We start from the raw sequence: 24,576 nt of genomic DNA on the forward strand, positions 1-24,576 counted from the left end.
GTTCTGCAAATATGAAGGAATTTGGTGGCTAAAAATTACCTTAGTATCTTATCATGGATTGGTCTGAGCTGTGCGCGTGCATCAAACTGAATACAGTATGGACGATAAGAGGCCTTAATCAAATTTAGACAAGCTCCAGCCATCTGATTAAAATTACAATAAATTTGGTGTATCATTTATGTATTTGTTTGATGAATGCTTGTGTCTGCATTTTTTTGGGTAGTGTTGTTCGGTTCAAACCACTGAAAATTCTTAGGTTGGGGTCCTTGGCTTCCAGTGATGACCCAGTGGGGGTCCAAGTTTCCACTCATGATTCAGAGGGGACTCGCGTTCCAGTAATGATCAAGTGGGAGTCCACAGAAGTCAAAAGCTTAAGAACCACCGATCCGGGCAATAAACCAGAAGACTTCTTACAGGAATTTCTGTTTTCCTCAACTTTTTTTCCAGGAGGATTGTTATTAACCATGTTGAAGATTCAAACCTGAACAAAGCTTTTCATTTCACAAATACACCACTTACACTTCTTTGTCTGGCGCACATTGATCTGTTCATCCACGTTTTCTAACTACTTTGTTAGTAGGTGGATTCCATCTTCAGCTCTTTTATCCTCCAACACTAATTTGTCTTTTTATCATTATTTTTTTGGGGGGCGAGGACAGGATTCTATCAGAACCCCAGCATTCTCCCCCACCTCTTACCAAGCCTCCCTCCAAGAGTTACTTTCAACCAGATTTCTCGACCATGTCTTTACCTAACATCTTTTTTTACCTCCCAGCCCATGCCAGACTTATCTACAGGTCGACCGTTTTACACCATCCCTTCCGCAACGCCTCCTGTTCCTTTTTCTTAATACTCCTAGCTACACTAACCCCCCCATTCTACTTCTCCATTCCTTAACCCCTTTTACTTTGCTCTTTACGCCTTTACATTTCCTTTTACTCTCGCCTGTTGCCCAATCATCATCTCTTCCCTTCCTCCTCGTTTGTTTAGGTTGCAGCAGAAATAGTAAACCAACTACTACATGCTTAACTTTGTTTACTCCCGTCTGGTGCTTGATAGCTCCTGGTTGAAGCCATGCAAATTCATGTTGTTGAGCTAGGTTTGAATTCAAAATCATTTGTACTCACCAAAATGCCACTCCAAGCAAGATTTTTATAAGAACCAACGAATATGCAAATAGCCCCATTGCAGGTGCACTCCAATAGCAAATATTTAAAGTAGAAATCCTGAAGCCCTGAATTGATTCAACCATCAAGCAAGTCTGCACGTGCAATGACCAATGAAGTATACACTTTGGAAAGTATGTCCCTGTGAAGGGTGGGGAGTCTGTACTAATGCTTTGATTAAAAGGTAATATTTATGAATTAAAGGATCTTGTTTCACGGGTAACATATATTGCAGCATTTCACTGTAAGATAATTCTCTGCAATTTCTTATCACTAAGTTAAGTGTCGGTCAGAAAGAAGCCAGAGATGGCCAATGGGATGTTGAGTTTTCTGGAGGCAGAGGGATGTAGGGTGTATTCTCTACACAGAGTTGAGTGTGTAAGCGCAGACGCCTCTTTGAAGCTCCCTGTGGAAACAGAGATGCATTACAGTGTAATCTACTGCTCAAAGCGAACGCGCAAGTGATCCACTTACATGTATGAGAACAAAGGGTGCATTTAACGAGCAGCCTCTTCAGTCAGATAATGTAATGATTTGCAATTACATTAGCCTTTGCATAATCAAAGATTGAGATGAGTATTTAGGATTGCCTCACTAAAAACAACTTTTTTTTTGATAAAGCTCTTACTGCTGTTGTTACTAGAAAGTTAGTGGATTTTTTGGATTGGTGCATTTCTTTGACACCAATAATGTTTTGAAAGAAAAAAGGTCTGTGGGCATAGTCCTTATAAGGTACTGCAGAATTTCTCAAAAACTTGCGTTACCTGTAGCCTTGTGACACATGGGTGTGCGTCTCTGCATCCAAAAATAAAGGATTGCGTGAAGGTCCCCATTTGTATTTATAAAAAAGTCTCCTCTTACTTTGATACTGGAATGCAGTGTGTGTTCTCGTCACGTTTATAAATGTATTGTAGGTGATGTTGCAACATGGAGACCAGTAATGGTATCTGCACGGCCGAACTACATTTAGAGACCTGGGTGTAATTTAAAAATCTTAATTTTAAATACATTGTATTACCCTATTTAATTGAGATATGACTACTTCTTTCTTCCTCCGCTCCACTGCAATGTTTCATAAATCAGTCATAACTGACACGAGATGAGCGATAAAGGCACCACAATTAATATTAGCCACACCTCTTTCACTATTTATAAGGAACCACGGATAGAACCAAAGTTGGTGATTCTTACGCATTCTCACCATGCCGTGTGCATGGCAATCTTTGGAACGACAGAGTTCATGGTTTTTATTGACCCATGAAGAGGCAGGTCCTGTGGCTCCATGTAGATGCCAATGCATGGATGTAGACAGACAAGGGACGAGTGCTCCGTGTTGTGAACCAGTCAGCTGCCGTCCTACTTGGGGAAAGTGTATGTGCTCCCAAAATATTAGATAATTGAGGTAACATACTTCCAACGAGCCTGCAACTAGGAAAAGAATGGCTGATTGAGTATTGTGGTCCTTGAGTACAGTTCACTCCTCTATTGTTTGGAGTCTACGATATCGAGGGTATGATGATCGAATCGTTATAGGATTAAGTCAAGCAATCAGCAGCCTTGAGAAAGTCTGAGTACCGACAAGTACTGACGAAACGCGTGTTGGCTGTGTTCTACTTTGGAGATTGGTCTCTCAAAACAATAAAAAGGACGTCTTCTATTATAACTACGTGGACTGTTCATCATGTCTTATTGGATTTTGGACTGCCATATATGATTTTATGAGTTGTGAGATTGTCTCTTTGATCTTGATTTAATATCGGTCCTTATTTCTGGTTATCTAGTGGGATCTATGTACACAGATTAAGAGTGTGCTGTATTAGCTTTTGTTTTCAGAGTTCATGGTAACGCTGTGCTGTGCTGGGTTTTCCAAAGAAAACGGACAAACTCAGCATGCCACCATTCAGTTCAGTGAGCTAAGTCAGGCAACTGACCAAACCTAAATATCCCAGGGTTTACTGACCGCATCCTTTCTCCAGGCCAGGCCCTCCATTAAATCCAAGGTGGGCCAGCTCACATCTCTCACACAGTAAAGCACAATATGAGCTTGAGAACTCTACTATCCATTTTCCCGACGAGGCTCACAATACAGGTGTCTGCTAGACTGTTGTTGCCAATTCATTAAAATGAACAGTGAGTGTTTTAGCTCCTCCCAGAGCAGTGTTTCTCTCTCACCTCATGCTATTCGTTGTTTTTGGTGCACTTTGCCACTTTGAAGTACTTGCATTGCAATGCATTTACATACATGCCAACATTTGCAAAGAGGGAAGTGGGAGATATTGAACAAAAAAAATTGATAAATGGATATTGGAGTTTAGAAAACATTAATAATGTTAAAGAACTTCCATCTGAATTTACCTTTCCAAGATGGCGGATGCTGAACTTGGAGCAGTAAAATATAAACGAAGTGCAGCAAACACATTTTTGGGAGAAAGGAAAGGCACAGCAGCAAAACACAGTGGCAGAGCCCTCCCAAAAGAAAAAAAAATGCGGTGTGGTGGGGAGGGGGGGGGGGGGGGTATAAGTGGAGCTAAAGTAAACGCAGATGAATGGAGGGAATAATGGAGGAGAGGGGTTTATAGGGGTGGATGAAATAAAATAAAGAAACAAAGCAAGCAGAGAGACCTTTTGTTGGGGAGCAACACAGTGAGCGCAGAGGAGCACAGGGGTGCGAGGGGGAAGCAGCACACGGGGAAGAGAGAGCAAGAAAACACAGGCTCTCCAGTGGAGTGCTTAAAGAATTTGAAAACAATTGTTCCCTGAATGTAAGAAGTGGAAGAATTCAAGTCATCCAATCAACAGTTAAGGAAGTTGTGCTCTAGAAGAAGAACAAACACAAGAAGAGGGAAGAAAGCCATCACCTTCAGAAGCAAGACAAGCACTGGCAAAGCCAATAGATATCACCTAAGCAAGCGCCATTGGCTTCGCCAATGTGTTTTAGCCATGGTGAACACCAGCATGGCTGCTGTTCAGCATTGCTAAAATTTAGAGTAATAGGGGAGAGTGATATGGAGTGATGTGTCATGTAGTGTCAGAGTTGAGTGGCATGGAGAAGATTGGCAAAGGGTGGAGTACTGTGTCGTGGATTGGAGGTACGTGGACTGGAGCAGAGTTGAGGGGATATACAATGGAATAAAGTGTTGTACAGTGGAGTGTCGGAGTGGAGTAGAGAGGAGAGGATTGGCGTGGCATGGAGTGGCATAGAGTGGAGTGGGGTGACGGAGAGTGCAGTGGGCGAGTGTAGAGTGGGGTGGCATAGAGGGGTGGCGTAGGGGGGAGTGGGGTGGCGTAGAGGGGGTGGCGTAGAGGGGGTGGGGTGGCGTAGAGGGAGTGGGGTGGCGTAGAGGGAGTGGGGTGGCGTAGAGGGAGTGGGGTGGCACAGATGGGGTGGATTGGCACAGATGGGGTGGATTGGCACAGATGGGGTGGAGTGCCTTGGAGTGTTGCAGAGTGGCCGAGAGAGAAGTGGCATAGAGTGGTGTAGAGTGGAGTGTGGTAGAATGTCGTGTTGAGGAGTGCCGTGGAGTAAAGTGTCAGAGTGGAGTATGCATGTGTTATTAGTGCACTGCCATTATAGACAACACATTTTCAACTGAAATGACCATTACGTTTGCAGGAATGCTGCACCTTCAGGGAAATCTTTTAGAAGTGAACCAGTACCTTGCATATACAAAAGATGAATTTGTGAAGGATGATGCCCCTTAAAGTGTTAACAAGGTCCTGGGCAAGTGTGCCCCACTAAAGTACAGGTCACATAAAGACTGGGGGTGTGCACCTCCGAAGCAGTACACAGCTACATGGACAGACCGTGCTACCGTAAACAGCACTCAAACATGGCCGTTCCTGTAGCCGCTAGTAATCCATTTCATTAAATAATTTATCTTTATTCAATTTTAATGTTTGTATTAAATATTTGTGATGTGAGGAGTACTGCTGTACTGTGTCTCAAAGATCCCGATTCCGTGGGCTACTTCAATAACTCTGACAAATGCAGCAATGCAAGTTGCAAAAACCTTGTAGAAACAGCGCATCGCTCGACAGCCCTTATCCTAGGGATAAGAAGTGTGTTGCATGCATCACATCCGTGGGTGCACAGCCACTCTCACATTCAAAAGGACAGCAAAACTGAGTCAGTGGCTAGTATAAGACGCATTTGCAAACCTAATAAGCTTCCCCGGGAGGGTTGGTTTATCCGTGATTTGCGGATCTTGGGAAAGTGCAAACAATACGGACCCAGGGAATTCTCGGTTAAAAAAAAATGGATATACTTTTCTTGCATCCATTGATCGTTAAGATGCATTTCATTAATCAAGTAATTGGCTTTTGAATTCATGCTTAGATTGATCTCTGAGAATCAAACCACTCTTGGGAGCAATAAATGCCACAATCCCTCAGAGCCACAGTCATTGTAATCCAGAGTTACAGCCGCCTCTTATCGACTGACTCTAGAATTCGCTTTTGAATACTCTCCTTTTTGTATAATCTGTACGTTTCTTTGCCGAGATAATTTATATAAAATTGTAGGAAATTGCTTTAATGTACAATCGCAGCACTGGATCGTTAACTGAAGCTTTGTTGCAAAGCAAAAATTAATAACCTCGGGGTTTGAATTTCTCAAAATGTGTTGGGCACGTTTTTTGTCCAAACTGGCGTCTTGACAAATATTACCTCAGTCACAACGTCCTGTCACTCCTATACAACTGAGGCTCAAAACTGAAATAAATTCAGGACACTGTGGGTACAGCATGGTTGGCATATATAGAATCCTATTATTTTTCATTATAATGCAACTGATCAAACATACGGTATGCTACACACAATATTCCTGTGCATCGACGTATGCACATAATGCAAACTATCTCTAACAACACAAAGCCAGAATTTGTTTTATTTTAAATGGCTGTAGCACCATGAACGAAGTGCCCAAGATGATTCGTGTGGTAAAGCCCTAAAGACAGATGTAGAGTCCTAACCAAAGATGACCCCACCTATGCTCAAAGACTTGTTTCCCCTCTTTCTGCACTATATGTGGGGGTCAAGTTTTGGTTTATGGACATGCATCAAGTCTGCAACTCCACCTGCCTTGGGGTCTGTGTGTAATCTTGTTGCTTTTCATGTATAAGGTGCTGCCGTTCACAAGAAGGTTCCTGCACACATTCACTACCAGGGAAACACTTGGTATGCTGCCTCTGTTGAGGTCACTGTGCATCTGTGTGTGTCTAGGTGCACATACCTCGGTTCATTAACCGTGAGGCATAGGATCAAAATGTAAATGCTATTTTTTAAGCCTAAATTGATAATCTAGGAACATAAATGCCGCCTCAACTGGGTCAAGACATTATAAAAATAAAGTATTTGGTGTCATCCAGAGAGGCGGAGAACAAATTCTGCTGGCTATTGATCTCCTCACTTTTGTCTTCGTAGGAGGCCTAGAGCTATTAGGAATTAACTAGGATATGATTAATTGGGCTAAAGTAGTATATGGGGCAACTACTTCTGACTGAACAAGCCAGTAGACACGGGGCTGCTGAAAGATGCTTAGTCACTGCCCAAGATAATGGAGCAATATGATTGACTGAATTAAAAAACAAGGGGCTAACTAATTCATTGTTTTAAAATGTTTAGTGCATTGTTAATTGATGGATGGCAGTGCTCGATTCGAGCCAGTGGTTTCCGGTGCTTGGCACCAGCACTTAATCGTCTGGCACTTATAGCGTGAACTCGACCCAAAGGTATTGAATCACTTTTCATGAGCACCAGTTAAGGACACACTCATTTTTGTAGGCACTGGGAAATTAAGTGATTTGCCCAGAATCACAGGATGTTGAGCCTATGAGAAACTCGAACTTCGTACCCCAGCTCCAAAGTCGGCAGCTCTGGCCGTTACACCACATCTTCTCCCAACCTGTAGGGTTTCACAGTTAGTAGTTGGTTCAGTTATAGGAGGCGCTAATAGGAGCAATGGGCTGGTGGCAAGCTGCCTCCTGACGAGAGCACTGGCACTTATTTTTTCACAAATTAACCACTGATGGATGGACATTACAAAAGAACATGAAAAAGTTACAGAATTAGGAGTGAAACGTATGGTGGAGATATTTTACACTTTGAATGGAAGTAGTTAGAAATCTATTCAGTTGTCTCATTTACATTGCAGGTCAAAGTAACATCTTCAAGAACCAATCTGCACCCTCGGTCCTAATTTTTAGGTTTCGCCTGCAAATCGCTTGCAAAATCTTTTGTATTAAATATATTTTAAAAGGGGCTTACATCCTGCCCCTTTGTTTTCATTTATTTTCATGGGTTGCTGTGCTTGTCGCTTACTTTTTCACCTGCTCCTATTGGCTGGAACACACGGTTTCCTGGTGTTGTTCCTCTCGTGTGCTTCTGTTATCAGTTTCCCGAAGACTAAGTACTGTTTACATTCGCTTTTGTGGAACTATTTTTGTTGTTTTGCCTGCACAGCCCATGCTGGTTTACATAATCTACATGGCTATATGCATTTCAACAACATATCTATAACACAACAAGGCACTGGGAGATTCCAATGACTTAAAGGGTAAGAGAGGCAGAAATGTGTAGAGTATATCCTCCCTACAAGTAACTATATTCACGAAAAAATACTCTAACGGACCTAGAGAGGGATCCAGAAAAAACTAAAGAAAAGGGGAAAGTGAAAACTCCTGAAAATAAAGGTTGTGCCTAATACAACCGTGGTCGTGGGGGAAATAAGTATTTCTTTAGGTTACCCTCACACACCCTAGTGGTGTCATGCTTCATCATCGGGTCACCCAGACCCCTAGAAGTCCGGGTGGGCTCGACCACAGTATTGGGAGTGCTTTTAATATGTTAAAGACAGAGGGGGTTAACTAAATAAAATACCTCAGGCAGATCCCCAGTTTCCCTTTATTTTTGGGTCTGTCTGGGTAATTAAAAAGGATAAAAGTGGGTCTTATAGGAGTGTTATGGTCCTAGGACCCTAGTGCCGACATGTTTCAGTCCAAAAAGGGGCCAAAAAATGGTCCAGGACTTTCTTCAGGGCAAGAATGTAGCTCCCCTATGTGAGTGAAATTACTGGGATGGGGTGTCCCTATCCTGTCAGTATGGTGGGGGCAGAGTAGCTGCTCCACGTGATATTACGTAAGAGTGGGTGTGTGTCAACTGCCAGGCTCCATCTTAAAAGGAAAGTAGAGACAAACAACATATAAAGATAACAGCGGTATGATTTCCGCCGTGTTCATTTCCCCTTTAGCGGTGTAGTGATAACCGCAAGTGGACATGCGTGGATTTGTGCGCATGCTATCATTAAGAGGAGTGTCCTCTTCTTGTGCCACTCACGATCACTGTAACATATCATTGTATATGTGACAGGCATTCTGTGCGAGTGGCGATTTTATTCGCATCCTAGCGATATCAGCGTGATGTCTGTACTTGAAAATAGCGAGAACAAAGTGTCTCCAGTCTCTAGTGCACATCGAACGTAAATGGTCCAGGTGATTCAAAAACCTATCTATGAGTATGTTATTTAAAAAAATACATAAGTGAAATATAAATAAATACACAGGCATACCACACTTTCAATCATACTTAGTTTGCAGTTATACATTACCCAATTCGGGGAGGTTGACTGTATCTCACAGGACCAAAAGTCAGAATGGGCGGTCCTGGGGGGGAACCGTGATGAGAAGGTGTATCAACAAGCAGAAATAGTAGATCTGCCATTGTGTGGATCCGAATATGTGGGGTCGGAAATGGCGAGTGCTAATTACGCAATGGTGAAGGCAGAAACTGCGCTGCTACGGAGTACTTACTTATTTAAGATCGGTCGCCCTGCCTGCTACCTGTTTGGTTCTGGTCCTCGGCTTTCGCAAGTTTGTTGCATTGGTGTTGCGTTTAAGTATCATGAATGCGCGCTGAGACAACGGGCTAATTGAGACCACGCCCCCCGGGTACAGGAAATGACGTAGGACGTCACGACGTGCAGCGGAACTTGTGTGAAGGGATTTGTAGTTTATTAGTTGGGAAATGTAGTCTTTCGTCGCGGACTCGTAATGGGTCCATCAATAACTATAGAAGTTAACGATTGAATCGTAATACATGTTCGTGTGTATGTAGAGACGGCGATATTGAAGATGAGGGAGGTATAATCAACCTGGGTTAATTAGAGTGCAATCGTGGTTGAATATATATCGCCTTCTGTGTCATGGTGCATAGTACTTGTTTTAAACAACACTAGGTAGAGGTCAATAAAACGGAAGACGCTGCTCAGTCTGCAAAATGCCGGTTACTAGAATCCTCAAGGTCTGGTGTTAAGTATTGGAGAAGCGGGGATATCATTTGTTCAGCTGGCTCCATGGTATAGAGTCATTAAGTCCCTTGTCATGCGTTCCCAGACGATATACCCAGCGTTGTTCCCTCTCCAGGAGTCTTTTCTGTAGATTTCTGGTACCATTGATCTTCTCAATGATTGTCCATCGTATGTCTGTGTCTTTATGTTGTTTTTCCATGAAATGTGCTGTGAGTCTGGTAGCTGTGATCATACGTCTGATCGTGCTTCTATGTTCACTTATCCGGATTTATATTTTGCGGCTGGTCATGCCTATGTAAGTTAAATCACATGGACACTTGATAAGGTAGATAACTGCTTCTGAGTTGCAGTTTGTATGTGATCTTTGTTCCCATGGGGTACGTAGGCCAAGTTCTAGAGTTTTACTGTGGCTGGTGAATTCACAGGCTACACAGGATCCACAGGGATAATGTCCGGTTACTGGCGGTGTATTCCATAATGTTGTTTGGACGTCGACCACGGTTCCATATGTGTCTGTGTGGATTAGAGTATCTCTTAGACTGCGGGTTTTTTTTTAAAGAGAACATGGATTTTTCAAAAGTGAGTTTGTTGGAGATCAGGATGGGCCATCTCTTATTTATAATCTTCTTTACTTCATTTGAAGATGAATTGAATGTGGTAACACAAATCATATTCTGGGGTTGTTGTCTTTCTTGAGTTTCAAGTAAGGCCTCTCTGGGAGTGTTCCGTGCTCTTTTCTTGGCTTGTTCAATGATTTTAATTGGGTAACTTCTTGCTTTAAGTTTGTCTGTGAGTATTTCTGCTTCCTTTCTGTAGTCTTGGAGTACGGAGCAATTTCTACGTATACGTAGGAATTGTCCTACCGGAAGATTCTCCCTGAGAGATCGTGGATGGGCACTGTCAAATCTCAACAGGCTGTTTCTGTCAGTGGGTTTCGTGTATAGTGAGCTGCTCAGTGTGCCATTTTTTGCAATGATGTTGATATCCAAAAATGGAATTGTTTCTCTATCTTTATTGATGGTAAATCGTAAGTGAGGATTAAGTCCATTAATCCATAGAGTGAAGTTTGAGAGTCTCTGAGTGTCGCCTCGCCATACCATGAAGATATCATCGATATATCGATACCATTTGTAGATGTTATCGGTGTATGGGTTTGCATTCCATATATGTAGGTTCTCAAAATGGCTCATGTATAGACATGCTATACTAGGAGCGAAGGTGCTACCCATAGAAGTTCCATGGATTTGCCAGTACAGCTGGGTTTCAAATTTGAAGAAGTTCTCCGTCAGTGCCAGTCTTATTAAAGTGATGATCCACTTCCTAGGTGCAGTCCATTGCCAGTCCTCATTTTCCAGGAGTTGTTCAATGACCTCGATGCTTTCAATCTGGGGTATACTAGTATATAGTGCTTCTACATCTAGACATACTGGTTCTTGCGCCCTCTGGTTAAACGAATAACATCGTATGTACAGGACACTAAACATCTCCTGAATCTTCTGACCGACATTGAATATGACCCAATGAATTGTTTTCTAGTATGTCTAGATGTAGAAGCACTATATACTAGTATACCCCAGATTGAAAGCATCGAGGTCATTGAACAACTCCTGGAAAATGAGGACTGGCAATGGACTGCACCTAGGAAGTGGATCATCACTTTAATAAGACTGGCACTGACGGAGAACTTCTTCAAATTTGAAACCCAGCTGTACTGGCAAATCCATGGAACTTCTATGGGTAGCACCTTCGCTCCTAGTATAGCATGTCTATACATGAGCCATTTTGAGAACCTACATATATGGAATGCAAACCCATACACCGATAACATCTACAAATGGTATCGATATATCGATGATATCTTCATGGTATGGCGAGGCGACACTCAGTCTCTCAAACTTCACTCTATGGATTAATGGACTTAATCCTCACTTACGATTTACCATCAATAAAGATAGAGAAACAATTCCATTTTTGGATATCAACATCATTGCAAAAAATGGCACACTGAGCAGCTCACTATACACGAAACCCACTGACAGAAACAGCCTGTTGAGATTTGACAGTGCCCATCCACGATCTCTCAGGGAGAATCTTCCGGTAGGACAATTCCTACGTATACGTAGAAATTGCTCCGAACTCCAAGACTACAGAAAGGAAGCAGAAATACTCACAGACAAACTTAAAGCAAGAAGTTACCCAATTAAAATCATTGAACAAGCCAAGAAAAGAGCACGGAACACTCCCAGAGAGGCCTTACTTGAAACTCAAGAAAGACAACAACCCCAGAATATGATTTGTGTTACCACATTCAATTCATCTTCAAATGAAGTAAAGAAGATTATAAATAAGAGATGGCCCATCCTTATCTCCAACAAACTCACTTTTGAAAAACCCATGTTCTCTTTAAAAAAAAAAAACGCAGTCTAAGAGATACTCTAATCCACACAGACACATATGGAACCGTGGTCGACGTCCAAACAACATTATGGAATACACCGCCAGTAACCGGACATTATCCCTGTGTAGCCTGTGTAGCCTGTGAATTCACCAGCCACAGTAAAACTCTAGAACTTGGCCTACGTACCCCATGGGAACAAAGATCACATACAAACTGCAACTCAGAAGCAGTTATCTACCTTATCAAGTGTCCATGTGATTTAACTTACATAGGCATGACCAGCCGCAAAATATAAATCCGGATAAGTGAACATAGAAGCACGATCAGACGTATGATCACAGCTACCAGACTCACAGCACATTTCATGGAAAAACAACATAAAGACACAGACATACGATGGACAATCATTGAGAAGATCAATGGTACCAGAAATCTACAGAAAAGACTCCTGGAGAGGGAACAACGCTGGGTATATCGTCTGGGAACGCATGACAAGGGACTTAATGACTCTATACCATGGAGCCAGCTGAACAAATGATATCCCCGCTTCTCCAATACTTAACACCAGACCTTGAGGATTCTAGTAACCGGCATTTTGCAGACTGAGCAGCGTCTTCCGTTTTATTGACCTCTACCTAGTGTTGTTTAAAACAAGTACTATGCACCATGACACAGAAGGCGATATATATTCAACCACGATTGCACTCTAATTAACCCAGGTTGATTATACCTCCCTCATCTTCAATATCGCCGTCTCTACATACACACGAACATGTATTACGATTCAATCGTTAACTTCTATAGTTATTGATGGACCCATTACGAGTCCGCGACGAAAGACTACATTTCCCAACTAATAAACTACAAATCCCTTCACACAAGTTCCGCTGCATGTCGTGACGTCCTACGTCATTTCCTGTACCCGGGGGGCGTGGTCTCAATTAGCCCGTTGTCTCAGCGCGCATTCATGATACTTAAACGCAACACCAATGCAACAAACTTGCGAAAGCCGAGGACCAGAACCAAACAGGTAGCAGGCAGGGCGACCGATCTTAAATAAGTAAGTACTCCGTAGCAGCGCAGTTTCTGCCTTCACCATTGCGTAATTAGCACTCGCCATTTCCGACCCCACATATTCGGATCCACACAATGGCAGATCTACTATTTCTGCTTGTTGATACACCTTCTCATCACGGTTCCCCCCCAGGACCGCCCATTCTGACTTTTGGTCCAGTGAGATACAGTCAACCTCCCCGAATTGGGTAATGTATAACTGCAAACTAAGTATGATTGAAAGTGTGGTATGCCTGTGTATTTATTTATATTTCACTTATGTATTTTTTAAAATAACATACTCATAGATAGGTTTTTGAATCACCTGGACCATTTACGTTCGATGTGCACTAGAGACTGGAGACACTTTGTGCACGCTATTTTCAAGTACAGACATCACGCTGATATCGCTAGGATGCGAATAAAATCGCCACTCGCACAGAATGCCTGTCACATATACAATGATATGTTACAGTGATCGTGAGTGGCACAAGAAGAGGACACTCCTCTTAATGATAGCATGCGCACAAATCCACGCATGTCCACTTGCGGTTATCACTACACCGCTAAAGGGGAAATGAACACGGCGGAAATCATACCGCTGTTATCTTTATATGTTGTTTGTCTCTACTTTCCTTTTCAGATGGAGCCTGGCAGTTGACACACACCCACTCTTACGTAATATCACGTGGAGCAGCTACTCTGCCCCCACCATACTGACAGGATAGGGACACCCCATCCCAGTAATTTCACTCACATAGGGGAGCTACATTCTTGCCCTGAAGAAAGTCCTGGACCATTTTTTGGCCCCTTTTTGGACTGAAACATGTCGGCACTAGGGTCCTAGGACCATAACACTCCTATAAGACCCACTTTTATCCTTTTTAATTACCCAGACAGACCCAAAAATAAAGGGAAACTGGGGATCTGCCTGAGGTATTTTATTTAGTTAACCCCCTCTGTCTTTAACATAGTAAAAGCACTCCCAATACTGTGATCGAGCCCACCCGGACTTCTAGGGGTCTGGGTGACCCGATGATGAAGCATGACACCACTAGGGTGTGTGAGGGTAACCTAAAGAAATACTTATTTCCCCCACGACCACGGTTGTATTAGGCACAACCTTTATTTTCAGGAGTTTTCACTTTCCCCTTTTCTTTAGTTTTTTCTGGATCCCTCTCTAGGTCCGTTAGAGTATTTTTTCGTGAATATATATGCATTTCAAGCCCGCTTGTTTTCATTTCATACTGTCATGGTTCACGTGAACGCACAGATGACAATTTACACTTTGGTATGCACATCATTGCTAGGCAAAACAATGCGATAAAATGCCTCATATTTTCCTCAGGAAATGGCATCCCTCGTGATGGAGATGCATACACAGCCCCGCACTGGCAAATGGCGGTGCGCCATGCACAGCCCCGCAATGGCCAGTGCTCAGAATATGTGTTCGGAACAGGTAGTGAGGCTCCCTAACCGTGGACATTGGTGCTTACATTTCTGGCCAGTGCACGAGCCGCTGTTCGACCACTCTCTCTCTAAGCGCACTTAATGACCAGAAACCGGCAACGAGAAGGAGCTCATGAAAGCAGTAGCCACCATAGCCCAGTCTCTGTGGCTATTGATGCAGGGCATCAGTCATTTCTATTGTGAAGAACAAGTATGCAACGATATGCGCTGCTCAAACAAGTCCTGATCCACCCTCCCTTCACCCATCGGATGCCCAGAGCGGGTCTAAACTGCTGTCTCAGATAAATGGGTCCCGGCAGCAGACAGGCTGGCCAGAGAGCAGAGCAGGCTCTCCAAGGCTCCCTGTGCGACAAGGCGGAGGCATGTTCAGTTTGTATCCCTGGAGCAGACTGTTTGACAGCAGACATAATCCTCTATGGAGTGACAGGCGAGGCTTGACACCCAAATGACAGCCCAGCTTTCATCTCTTTCAAAGCACTCCAGTCACACACATACACAGGCAGACACACACACTCTGTCTTAGAGGCATGCACACCGACAACACTCAGACCAGCACATGGCCAATGAGACACCCAGAAGCGTGCGAACACACACAGGCTCAGGCAGACACACACTGAAAGATTCGCTGACCACCAGACCAAAAACAAACACAGGCGCACGATGACACACACACAGACAAACACGAAGACTCAGCCTGTCAGTCTCATGAAGAATGCTAACACAAGGAGATGATGGACGGAGCGCTGAAACCTTTCACACACTCACCGCCAGTCACAGATCTGGGTTGAATCCATCATCGTTCTTTAGCTCACTTCGCCACCTCCGTTCAGACCCAGCTATATGCAAATCAGTCTGGACCCTGTGCCTCATGGGAACACTCCAGCCCGAACTACCAAGCCAGGTCTTCCCTGAACTGGAAACAAGCATCCCGGGACCAGTTTCGGGGTAACACCCCATATCAGTCAGACTAGCTTGAATCCAGTGAGCAAGGGACCCAAGTCTGGGAATACCCTGCCAACTTAGGGCGAACAAAGCAAACAAGGAGATGATGGACGGAGCACTAAAACTTTTCAGACACTCACCCCCAGTCACAGATCTGGGTTGAATCCATCATCGTTCTTTAGCTCACTTCGCCACCTCAGTTCAGGAGGCACAGGGTCAAGACTGATTGGCATTAGCTGGGTCTGAACTGAGGTGGCGAAGTGAGCTAAAGAACGATGATGGATTCAACCCAGATCTGTGACTGGGGGTGAGTGTGTGAAAAGTGTAACCACAAACACACAATCGTGCAGTTATGGAGACATGCATACAGGAACGCGAATCAAGCAAACACAGATACACACCAGAACTCCTAGTACCACACATATACACTATCAGACACTAAGAGAAAAACACAGGCACATATGCGCAATCAGAGATAATCAAACAGTCGCGCACAAACTCGCGTGCACCAACAAGCAAACATGCACATATCCAGTATGACCTCCACATACACACTCGCACCTCGCCCTCTCACACACACGCTCACCAACACATGAGCGTGGACCTCAACGTGGAGGGAACAGGAATCGTTGCTGGGCAGAACAAGTGTTCCAGCACTAAAGATGGAATGTGCCTCTTGAAATTTGGTGGCATGTTTTAAACAAAAACCACAGATGCCACTTGCTTCTGCCAGAGTGCTGTAAATGTCAGTGCGCTGCTTTCAGTTCTGTCACAAATACTTCATCGCGAACGCACGGTGCGCGCTGCAGTCAAACTCTGTACCCAGCATCATACAGTCAAAGGGTCAGAGCCGAGTCGGTCCAAAACCACCGCTGGCCATATTTTCTTTCTATCACGCTTGTTTTACTTGTTGTTGTTTTTTTGGTTTCCCCCTCCCTCTCTCTCGTCCCCATTTTTCCCTTTCGCGCATTGCGTCTCATATTTCGTCTTATTTCCACTCTCTCTCTGTCGCTTTTTCTCTCACCCTCCCTTTCTTCTATCAATTCCTTCCTCTCTTCCTTTCCCCGCTTTCTCTTCCCTCCTCCTTTCTCTCACTTTCCCTTCGCCGGTCTTTATCTACACTTTCTCCCTCTGTTCTATGACTCGGATACACAGACACTAACAGAACGGGTGGAGGGGCCGATGTTCGACATCAGAAGCCCCACAGGCGGCAGAGACCGTCTCAACAGCTTCTAAGACTGAGGCATCAGTCAGTTCAGCGCTTGCTTTCGCATTTTATAGCCTGCAGGTCTCAGATCGGCATACCAGATAAACGACTTGCTCAGTATTCCTTATGAGGTTGGTAAATCCTATACCTTTCACCTGGGTCACGGGAGCGGGTACTATTCGTAGTGCCATGAAATAGCAAAATACGTCATCACTATTAACTATACCGGTTAAAGCCCAGGGGTTGACTCCTTACCTGGGAGATATTCGATATAATGTATTCACGTTTGTAGGAATTAGGACTAGGGTGCTGAGCTTCCCGCTAACACTCATGGGGCCCGGATTTACAAAGAAGGCACTTGTGACGCAGTGCAAATCTGACCTGTGCACCCTTATAAAGTATAGTAGATTGCTGCGCTGCTTTGCAGCACTTTTTTTCCACACGAGTGCCCCTGCAACACCTTAATACATTTGGTCTTTAATTGTATGAACTGACACAAAGCCATGCTATGCCCAGCCTCAAAGGATTAATTTGAAGTTTAGATAGCATACTTTGCACAGCAGGCATTATATGCAATAGGTGAGCTGTTCTTTGTTTATTGTGAGTTTCCTTTCTGTTGTCTAGGTTTCAGGGGAACGCCACAGTCTTTAAAATGCTTTTAGAGTGAAGATACACAGTGCTGGTGGCTTCCAAGGGAGACAGTCGCTTCACTCGTGAGGAGACAGAGTGCCACTTTGAGTGTGTTCTTCCATCTTTAAAACTTTTTGAGGCATCATTCACATAGATGTCACGTGTCTCTGTGGCAATGGGTGTGGGTAGCATGTCAGGGATCCAAGGTTTGAAAGTGCTACGCTTGGCTGCATTATTTAGTTGCTGGACTATATAACAATATAATGCTGTTCCATTTCCATGTGCACGTCTGATCTGTACACATAACTCTTTTTATGAACTAATGAAAATGGTTTATAAAATCTCTGTAGGCATAAACCTTCAATTTTTAGGACCAGTTGGTTAAGGTTCTAGGTGTACCTGAACATTTTGTGCAACTTTTGGGATTTGCACGAGTACATTTCATAATTCTGGAAGATCCATGCGGTGTTTCACGAAAACATTTTTTATATTTTCTTTCCTATTGAAAACATTTTACTATGTCAAATATGCTCGTCACCACCATCCCTAAAATGGGGTCTTCATGACCTTTTACTACACTTTCCTTGCTGTCCACTCTTTTATCGTTTACTCTAGGGCATGGGGACTCACAAACTTTCTCGGGGGCCAAATGTACAGTGTGGTTTGTGGCAGAGGACCACACTGGTGGGGGCGGGGTCAGTGTGGGAGGGGGCGGGGCTAGAGCGGGGAAAAAAAACCTGTGACAACGAGGTTGAACACAGGGCCCTGCAGCGGACGCATTCGTCCACTGATCCATCAGATCCGGCATACACACATCTCTCTCTCCCTCCCTCTCCGTCCTCCCTCCCTCCCTGTCTCCCTATCTCTCTGCCTCCCTCCCTCTTTCTCTCCCTATCTCTCTGCCTCCCTCCCTCTTTCTCTCCCTATCTCTCTGCCTCCCTCCCTACCTCCCTGCCTCCCTCTTTCTCTCCCTACCTCCCTGTCTCCCTCCCTCTCCCTCTCCCTGTCTCCCTCCCTCTTTCTCGCCCTCTTTCACTCCCTCTCTGTCTCTGTCTCCCTCCCTCTTTCACTCCCTGTCTCTCTGTCTCCCTCTCTCCCGCTCTGCCTCTCTCCCGCTCTGCCTCTCTCTCGCTCCCAGTCTCCCTCGCTCCCAGTCTCCCTCGCTCTCCCTCCCCCTCTCTGCCTCGGTCTCCCTCTCCCTCCCCCTCTCTGCCTTGGTCTCCCTCGCCATCCCCCTCTCTACCTCGGTCTCCCTCTCCCTCCCCCTCTCTGCCTCGGTCTCCCTCTCCCTCCCCCTCTCTCTGCCTCGGTCTCCCTCTCCCTCCCCTCGCCCTCCCTCCCCCTCGCTCTCCCTGCCCCTCGCTCTCCCTGCCCCTCGCTCTACCTGCCCCTCGCTCTCCCTGCCCCTCCCAGTCTCTGCCTCGGTCTCCCTCCCCCTCTCTGCCTCTATCTGTCCCTGCCTTGGTCTTACTCTTCCTCCCACTCTCTGCCTCTATCTGTCCCTGCCTTGGTCTCACTCTTCCTCCCACTCTCTGCCTCTATCTGTCCCTGTCTCGGTCTCTGTCTGTCCCCGTCCCTGTCCCTGTCCGTCCCAGTCCCTGTCTCGGTCCCTGTCTGTCCCCGTCCCTGTCCGTCCCAGTCCCTGTCTCGGTCTCGGTCTCGGTCCCTGTCTGTCCCCGTCCCTGTCCCTGTCCGTCCCAGTCCCTGTCTCGGTCTCGGTCTCTGTCTGTCCCCGTCCCTGTCCCTGTCCGTCCCAGTCCCTGTCTCGGTCTCGGTCTCTGTCTGTCCCCGTCCCTGTCCCTGTCCGTCCCAGTCCCTGTCTCGGTCTCGGTCTCTGTCTGTCCCCGTCCCTGTCCGTCCCAGTCCCGGTCTCGGTCTCTGTCTGTCCCCGTCCCTGTCCCTGTCTGTCCCTGTCCCTGTCCGTCCCAGTCCCTGTCTCGGTCTCGGTCTCTGTCTGTCCCCGTCCCTGTCCCTGTCCGTCCCAGTCCCTGTCTCGGTCTCGGTCTCTGTCTGTCCCCGTCCCTGTCCCTGTCCGTCCCAGTCCCTGTCTCGGTCTCGGTCTCTGTCTGTCCCCGTCCCTGTCCCTGTCTGTCCCTGTCCCTGTCCGTCCCAGTCCCTGTCTCGGTCTCGGTCTGTCCCCGTCCCTGTCCCTGTCCGTCCCAGTCCCTGTCTCGGTCTCGGTCTCTGTCTGTCCCCGTCCCTGTCCCTGTCTGTCCCCGTCCCTGTCCGTCCCAGTCCGTGTCCCTGTCCGTGTCCCTGTCCCTGTCCGTGTCCGTGTCCGTGTCCGTGTCCGTGTCCGTGTCCGTCCCTGTCCCTGTCCGTGTCCGTGTCCGTGTCCGTCCCGGACCGTCCCAGTCCCGGACCGTCCCAGTCCCGGACCGTCCCAGTCCCGGACCGTCCCAGTCCCAGTCCCGGACCGTCCCAGTCCCAGTCCCGGACCGTCCCAGTCCCAGTCCCGGACCGTCCCAGTCCCAGTCCCGGACCGTCCGTCCCAGTCCCGGACCGTCCGTCCCAGTCCCGGACCGTCCGTCCCAGTCCCGGACCGTCCGTCCCAGTCCCGGACCGTCCGTCCCAGTCCCGGACCGTCCCAGTCCGTCCCAGTCCGTCCCAGTCCCGGACCGTCCCAGTCCCCGTCCGTCCCAGTCCGTCCCAGTCCCGGACCGTCCCAGTCCCGGACCGTCCCAGTCCCGGACCCGGACCGTCCGTCCCAGTCACGGACCGTCCCAGTCCCGGACCGTCCGTCCCAGTCCCGGACCGTCCGTCCCAGTCCCGGACCGTCCGTCCCAGTCCCGGACCGTCCGTCCCAGTCCCGGACCGTCCCAGTCCCGGACCGTCCCAGTCCCAGTCCCGGACCGTCCCAGTCCCAGTCCCGGACCGTCCCAGTCCCAGTCCCGGACCGTCCCAGTCCCAGTCCCGGACCGTCCCAGTCCCCGTCCGTCCCAGTCCCCGTCCGTCCCAGTCCCCGTCCCCGTCCGTCCCAGTCCGTCCCTGTTTGTATCTCTTATCTGTCGGTCCCTGCCTCTATCTGTCGGTCCCTGCCTCTATCTGTCTGTCCTTGCCTCTATCTGTCTGTCCTTGCCTCTATCTGTCTGTCCTTGCCTCGATCTGTCTGTCCCTGCCTCTGTCGGTCTGTCCCTGCCTCTGTCGGTCTGTCCCTGCCTCTGTCGGTCTGTCCCTGCCTCTATCTGTCTGTCCCTGCCTCTATCTGTCTGTCCCTGCCTCTATCTGTCTGCCCCTGCCTCTATCTGTCTGCCCCTGCCTCTATCTGTCTGCCCCTGCCTCTATCTGTCTGCCCCTGCCTCTATCTGTCTGCCCCTGCCTCTATCTGTCTGTCCCTGCCTCTGTCTGTCTGTCTGTCCCTGCCTCTGTCTGTCTGTCCCTGTCCCTGTTTCCGTCTCTAGCTGTCTCTCTGCCTCTATCTGTCTCTGTCCAAACAGGAAGCTTCCTAAAAGGCCCTTTTAAAAATCAGCTGGGAAAGCTCTTACAGCTGACTTTTAAAGGGCCTTTTGGGAAGCTTTCCGAAGGCGCCCTGATATCACAGAGGCCGGCAGTAAACACAGAAGATGGCTGCAGGAGCATACGTAGTGAATAGGTATTCACTACGTATGCTCCTGCAGTCATCTTCTGTGTTTACTGCCGGACATGGAAATTGCAAGACAAGGTCCGCGGGCCGCCAATGAAGGCCTGCCGGCCCGTGCTAGGAGTACCACGGCTATGGGCATACAACAGAAGTGCAGAAAATGGTGGGCAAAGTATTGCAAAGGTTTGTGGTTATACGCAAAGGGAGGGCTTCATGGGTGTTCATTCTGTATTCAATGCACACATCCATGACATTCGGATGGGACCACCTACTTCCTCTCCCAGCGGAGTCACTTTCAACTGCACAAAATCCACGGATCTCTCACATCGTCTGCATTTATAGCTTCAAGTGTGAATACCCACAGATCCTTACTTCTCAGTCATTCTGATTTTAGTTGCACACATGCCATATTTCCCTCACCGGAGTTTTACTTATTTGCAGAAAAGTATTTTTGAATGGAGTTATCTGTTTCCCAGGCATTCCATGTCCCCACGACTGTACTGCTGCACAGCCCTTAGTGGCCCAGTCAGGTCTCGATGGCTCAGTGGAGTAATGCATCCACTGTAGGGATCCGTGTTTGATGTAATGATCACTGGTTCAAGCCTGCAGGACCACTTATGTGTTGATCCTTTGCAAGGTCAATAAAAAGGGTTCCATTGAGTTGGGTAACCATAATCATGTTTTATCTGGGAGTACTAGGATATGCCTCTTTGTGAACATGTTCTCTGCAAGTACACTGGTTATAGTATGTTATCAGACAGAAGACTCAAATTTTGAAGTGCTGCACACTAATGCACGGCGTATTATTGACTATGAAGTTTCAACACAACATTGCTGGTGCTTACAAAAAGGTGGTCAAGCGCATCAGCCTTAGAGCACAGCCTAGTGGTGATGCCAATTAACAACAAAGATGTGAATAGTGGTCTTATTTTAAATTTAAGTGGTGCGCTCTGGAGGCAAAATAGCATTTTGTGTGAAGCACTGTTAAACCTGTGGAGTTGTTTGCTCTTGTAAAGGACAAGTTATGGGGTTTCTGTGCACTTTAAATGATTTACAACGAGGGATACTGTACAAAAATCAAGAATTAACAAACTGATAGTGTCTACTTTTTAGGTCTCGCCTGTGACTGCGCATGTGTTTCTGTTTGCGAGAGATATTGCTATTACTTACACGCACTACACCACTAGAAACAACACAATATATTGCCTTTTTGTACATAAACACCTCACAACACTTTAACAGACTTTCTGTAACATATTGTACAAATAGTCAGCAAGCTATAACTTACAACAAAAAACAGCTTATTATTAATCATACAGGCCAAAACGAATGCATTTACCAATGCTTGAATTATTGTTAACATACTGTGGTCACTTGTTGGCCTGCCCCAGCCCAGCCTCAAGCCCCTCCCTTGATTGCTCCTCATTCGCTCCCCTATCTGCTTCTACATTGCCCTCCTCCCTCACGTTTTACATTAAATTTTTTTTAGGATGGCTCTGCAGCAAATTGCTGCTAGGATACTCTTCGATACAAAAAGCGTTTTCGTACTAGTGAAATTATAATATTTTTCGTTTACCAATCCATATTGGACCTGTAAAAAAAGAAAATGCATGAGTGTGCATAGGTCATCATGCAAGCATGCATCTACAAAATCACATGGCCGTGTCATTGTGCCTTTCTTTCCTTTTTAGTCAATGCTGTACAGCATCGACATAAAAACATGTTTTGCCAATGCTGGTAAATGTCCTAATTATGGCATTCTAAACTGCCTTGTTGTCCTAACTTTATGCACCCCATAGAAACACTTCAAAGAAATAACATGTACAAGAATTATAGGTACATATTAAACAACTGTGTTTGATCAAGAAAAGAAGAAACAACTCCAAAAATGTTATGATATCAGTAAAGTACCATAAATTAGCTTTCCTCAGACTTCAATCAGGCAGAAATGTAGAAACTAGAATGAGTGTGCGATTGCACCAAAGACTAAACGAGTGATGGAGTTACTTATCGGCTCCTTTGCTGGTTTGGCTCATGAAGAAATGATATTTCGCTACCTACTAATGCGAGTGATCCGTATAGGGGTCCCTATACAAGCATGCAGATGAGATACAGGAGTGATTCTAAATGTGTAATCTGACCTTACCTTTGTCGTGACCCTGTATGTAATATATGTCTCCATGGTACAGACGTGCTTCTTGGGATCATCTACGGTTACGAAGAGGTCTCTCGTTTCGCCATCCAAATCATCGTCCAGCTGTAGTCTATTGAGGAGCGACGACGAAGAGGCCGGGCTGGATGTCTCCACAGGTGTTCCATTTGGCAAACTGAGATCCTGTGACAAACAGATAGGTAGTACATTTGTGAGGCAGTGCCACAAAAGAGCATTTCAAGACCCCCCAGCCCACCCCCCAGAGAAACAGATTCAGGGTGGTAACTTAATATTCTTAACCTTGACACATACAGCTCAATATGCATTCAAGAACAACTCATGCCACTCAATTTAATCTCACGCCAAAATAACAACAATCAAGATGCCAAGCTGAAGTGGAGCATGTGTGCGGACTGGGCAATATTTTATTTAAACTAGCAAAATTCCCAGATTATCCGAAAGACCCGTTAAGCAAATTTGACTAAATGACTTGCATTACACAAACTCACATAACTTTAAGCAAATGCGCACCGCGTGTAAAAATAAAAACAAAAAAAAGTTTCACAGGCTATCAGCGGAAAACTGGTTCGCACAGAATAGGACTCCGTAAAACAGACTTTAGATGAAACTCCTGATTAATGGAAATTATGTTGCATTAGTTGTACCTGGAACATTATGCAAAACTCAAAGTTTATTTAAAAAAACAAAAAAACACTGCCTGAGTTTTTCTGCTCAAACCATTCTCCTCACTGTATCTTGCTAGACTTGTCATGCGAGGGACACACTCACTTAAATGAGGCATGCAAGATAGCAGTGACCCACCCTTTGCTCTGAGAGCATAGTTTCTTAAATTTTCCTGGAATTAAACAAAAATTGCAAAAACTATTTATGCAATTAGGCAAATCCCAGAGTGTACCACACTCATCCAATAAAAGCAAATGTTCTGTGTGGAAACTGCTTTGCCATAAATCAGTGTGTGCTGTAGAGCTTTTGTACGATATCTGAAGTGGAAAAGGTGTACCCCCCCTCCAAAAAAAAAAAACAGGTTCAGTAAAAATATTTAAAATTGTGGCTAGGATGGTCCATAGACGACCAAGAAATGCAGCCAAGGGCAGCGAAGGTATGAATTTAGCAACTACAGAATCCCATTAATCAACAATCCCACTGAATTAACCACTAACCTTGGGTTTGGAGCCGCATGCTACATGCCTTAAAGTGCTTTAATGTCTCACCGGGGAAGTAAACACAATAGAAATGCAATTACATCAGATGTCGTTATGGATTTTGAAACTCCAGTAGATTTATATACCACCTCTAGGACGACACAATGGGTCTGATCAGTGGCATTTATTTAGAGATCTGATGAACCATAAGGCGCGTTTATGGATCGCCTTGGGAAGGCTATTTTCAGCCCACGAGAAAGCTCTCTGTACTAACAGAAACCCAAGCTCCTTCTGAATTATAGTTTCATACTGAGGCATTCAACTTGTGCTTAGTGAACATAGGCAAGTCTCGAAGAAACTTAGATCAAGAAAGAAATACTCAACCCTAAAAGCCTGAGCCATCAGGGCAGACCACACACCCTGGCCTCTGGAGAAGCAGAGTATATACACTTTTATTGTCAGACAAAAGACAAGTGGAGGGACACAGTAAAGATACACAAAGATATGACCAGA

General features: G+C 45.8%; 1 protein-coding gene across 1 annotated transcript in view; it reads right to left on the reverse strand.

The window, feature by feature from the left end:
• Window positions 1-24,576, reverse strand: part of SNX30 (sorting nexin family member 30) — a 234,057-nt gene that overhangs the window by 80,582 nt on the left and 128,899 nt on the right. Inside the window, exon 2 of the mRNA XM_085641260.1 lies at window positions 22,895-23,083. Within this exon, the coding sequence (XP_085497386.1) occupies window positions 22,895-23,083 (189 nt within the window). The remainder of the gene's footprint in view (window positions 1-22,894; window positions 23,084-24,576) is intronic.

Source organism: Triturus cristatus, chromosome 2_2 (genome assembly GCF_964204655.1).
Source record: "Triturus cristatus chromosome 2_2, aTriCri1.1, whole genome shotgun sequence".
In the NCBI taxonomy this organism is placed as follows: domain Eukaryota; kingdom Metazoa; phylum Chordata; class Amphibia; order Caudata; family Salamandridae; genus Triturus; species Triturus cristatus.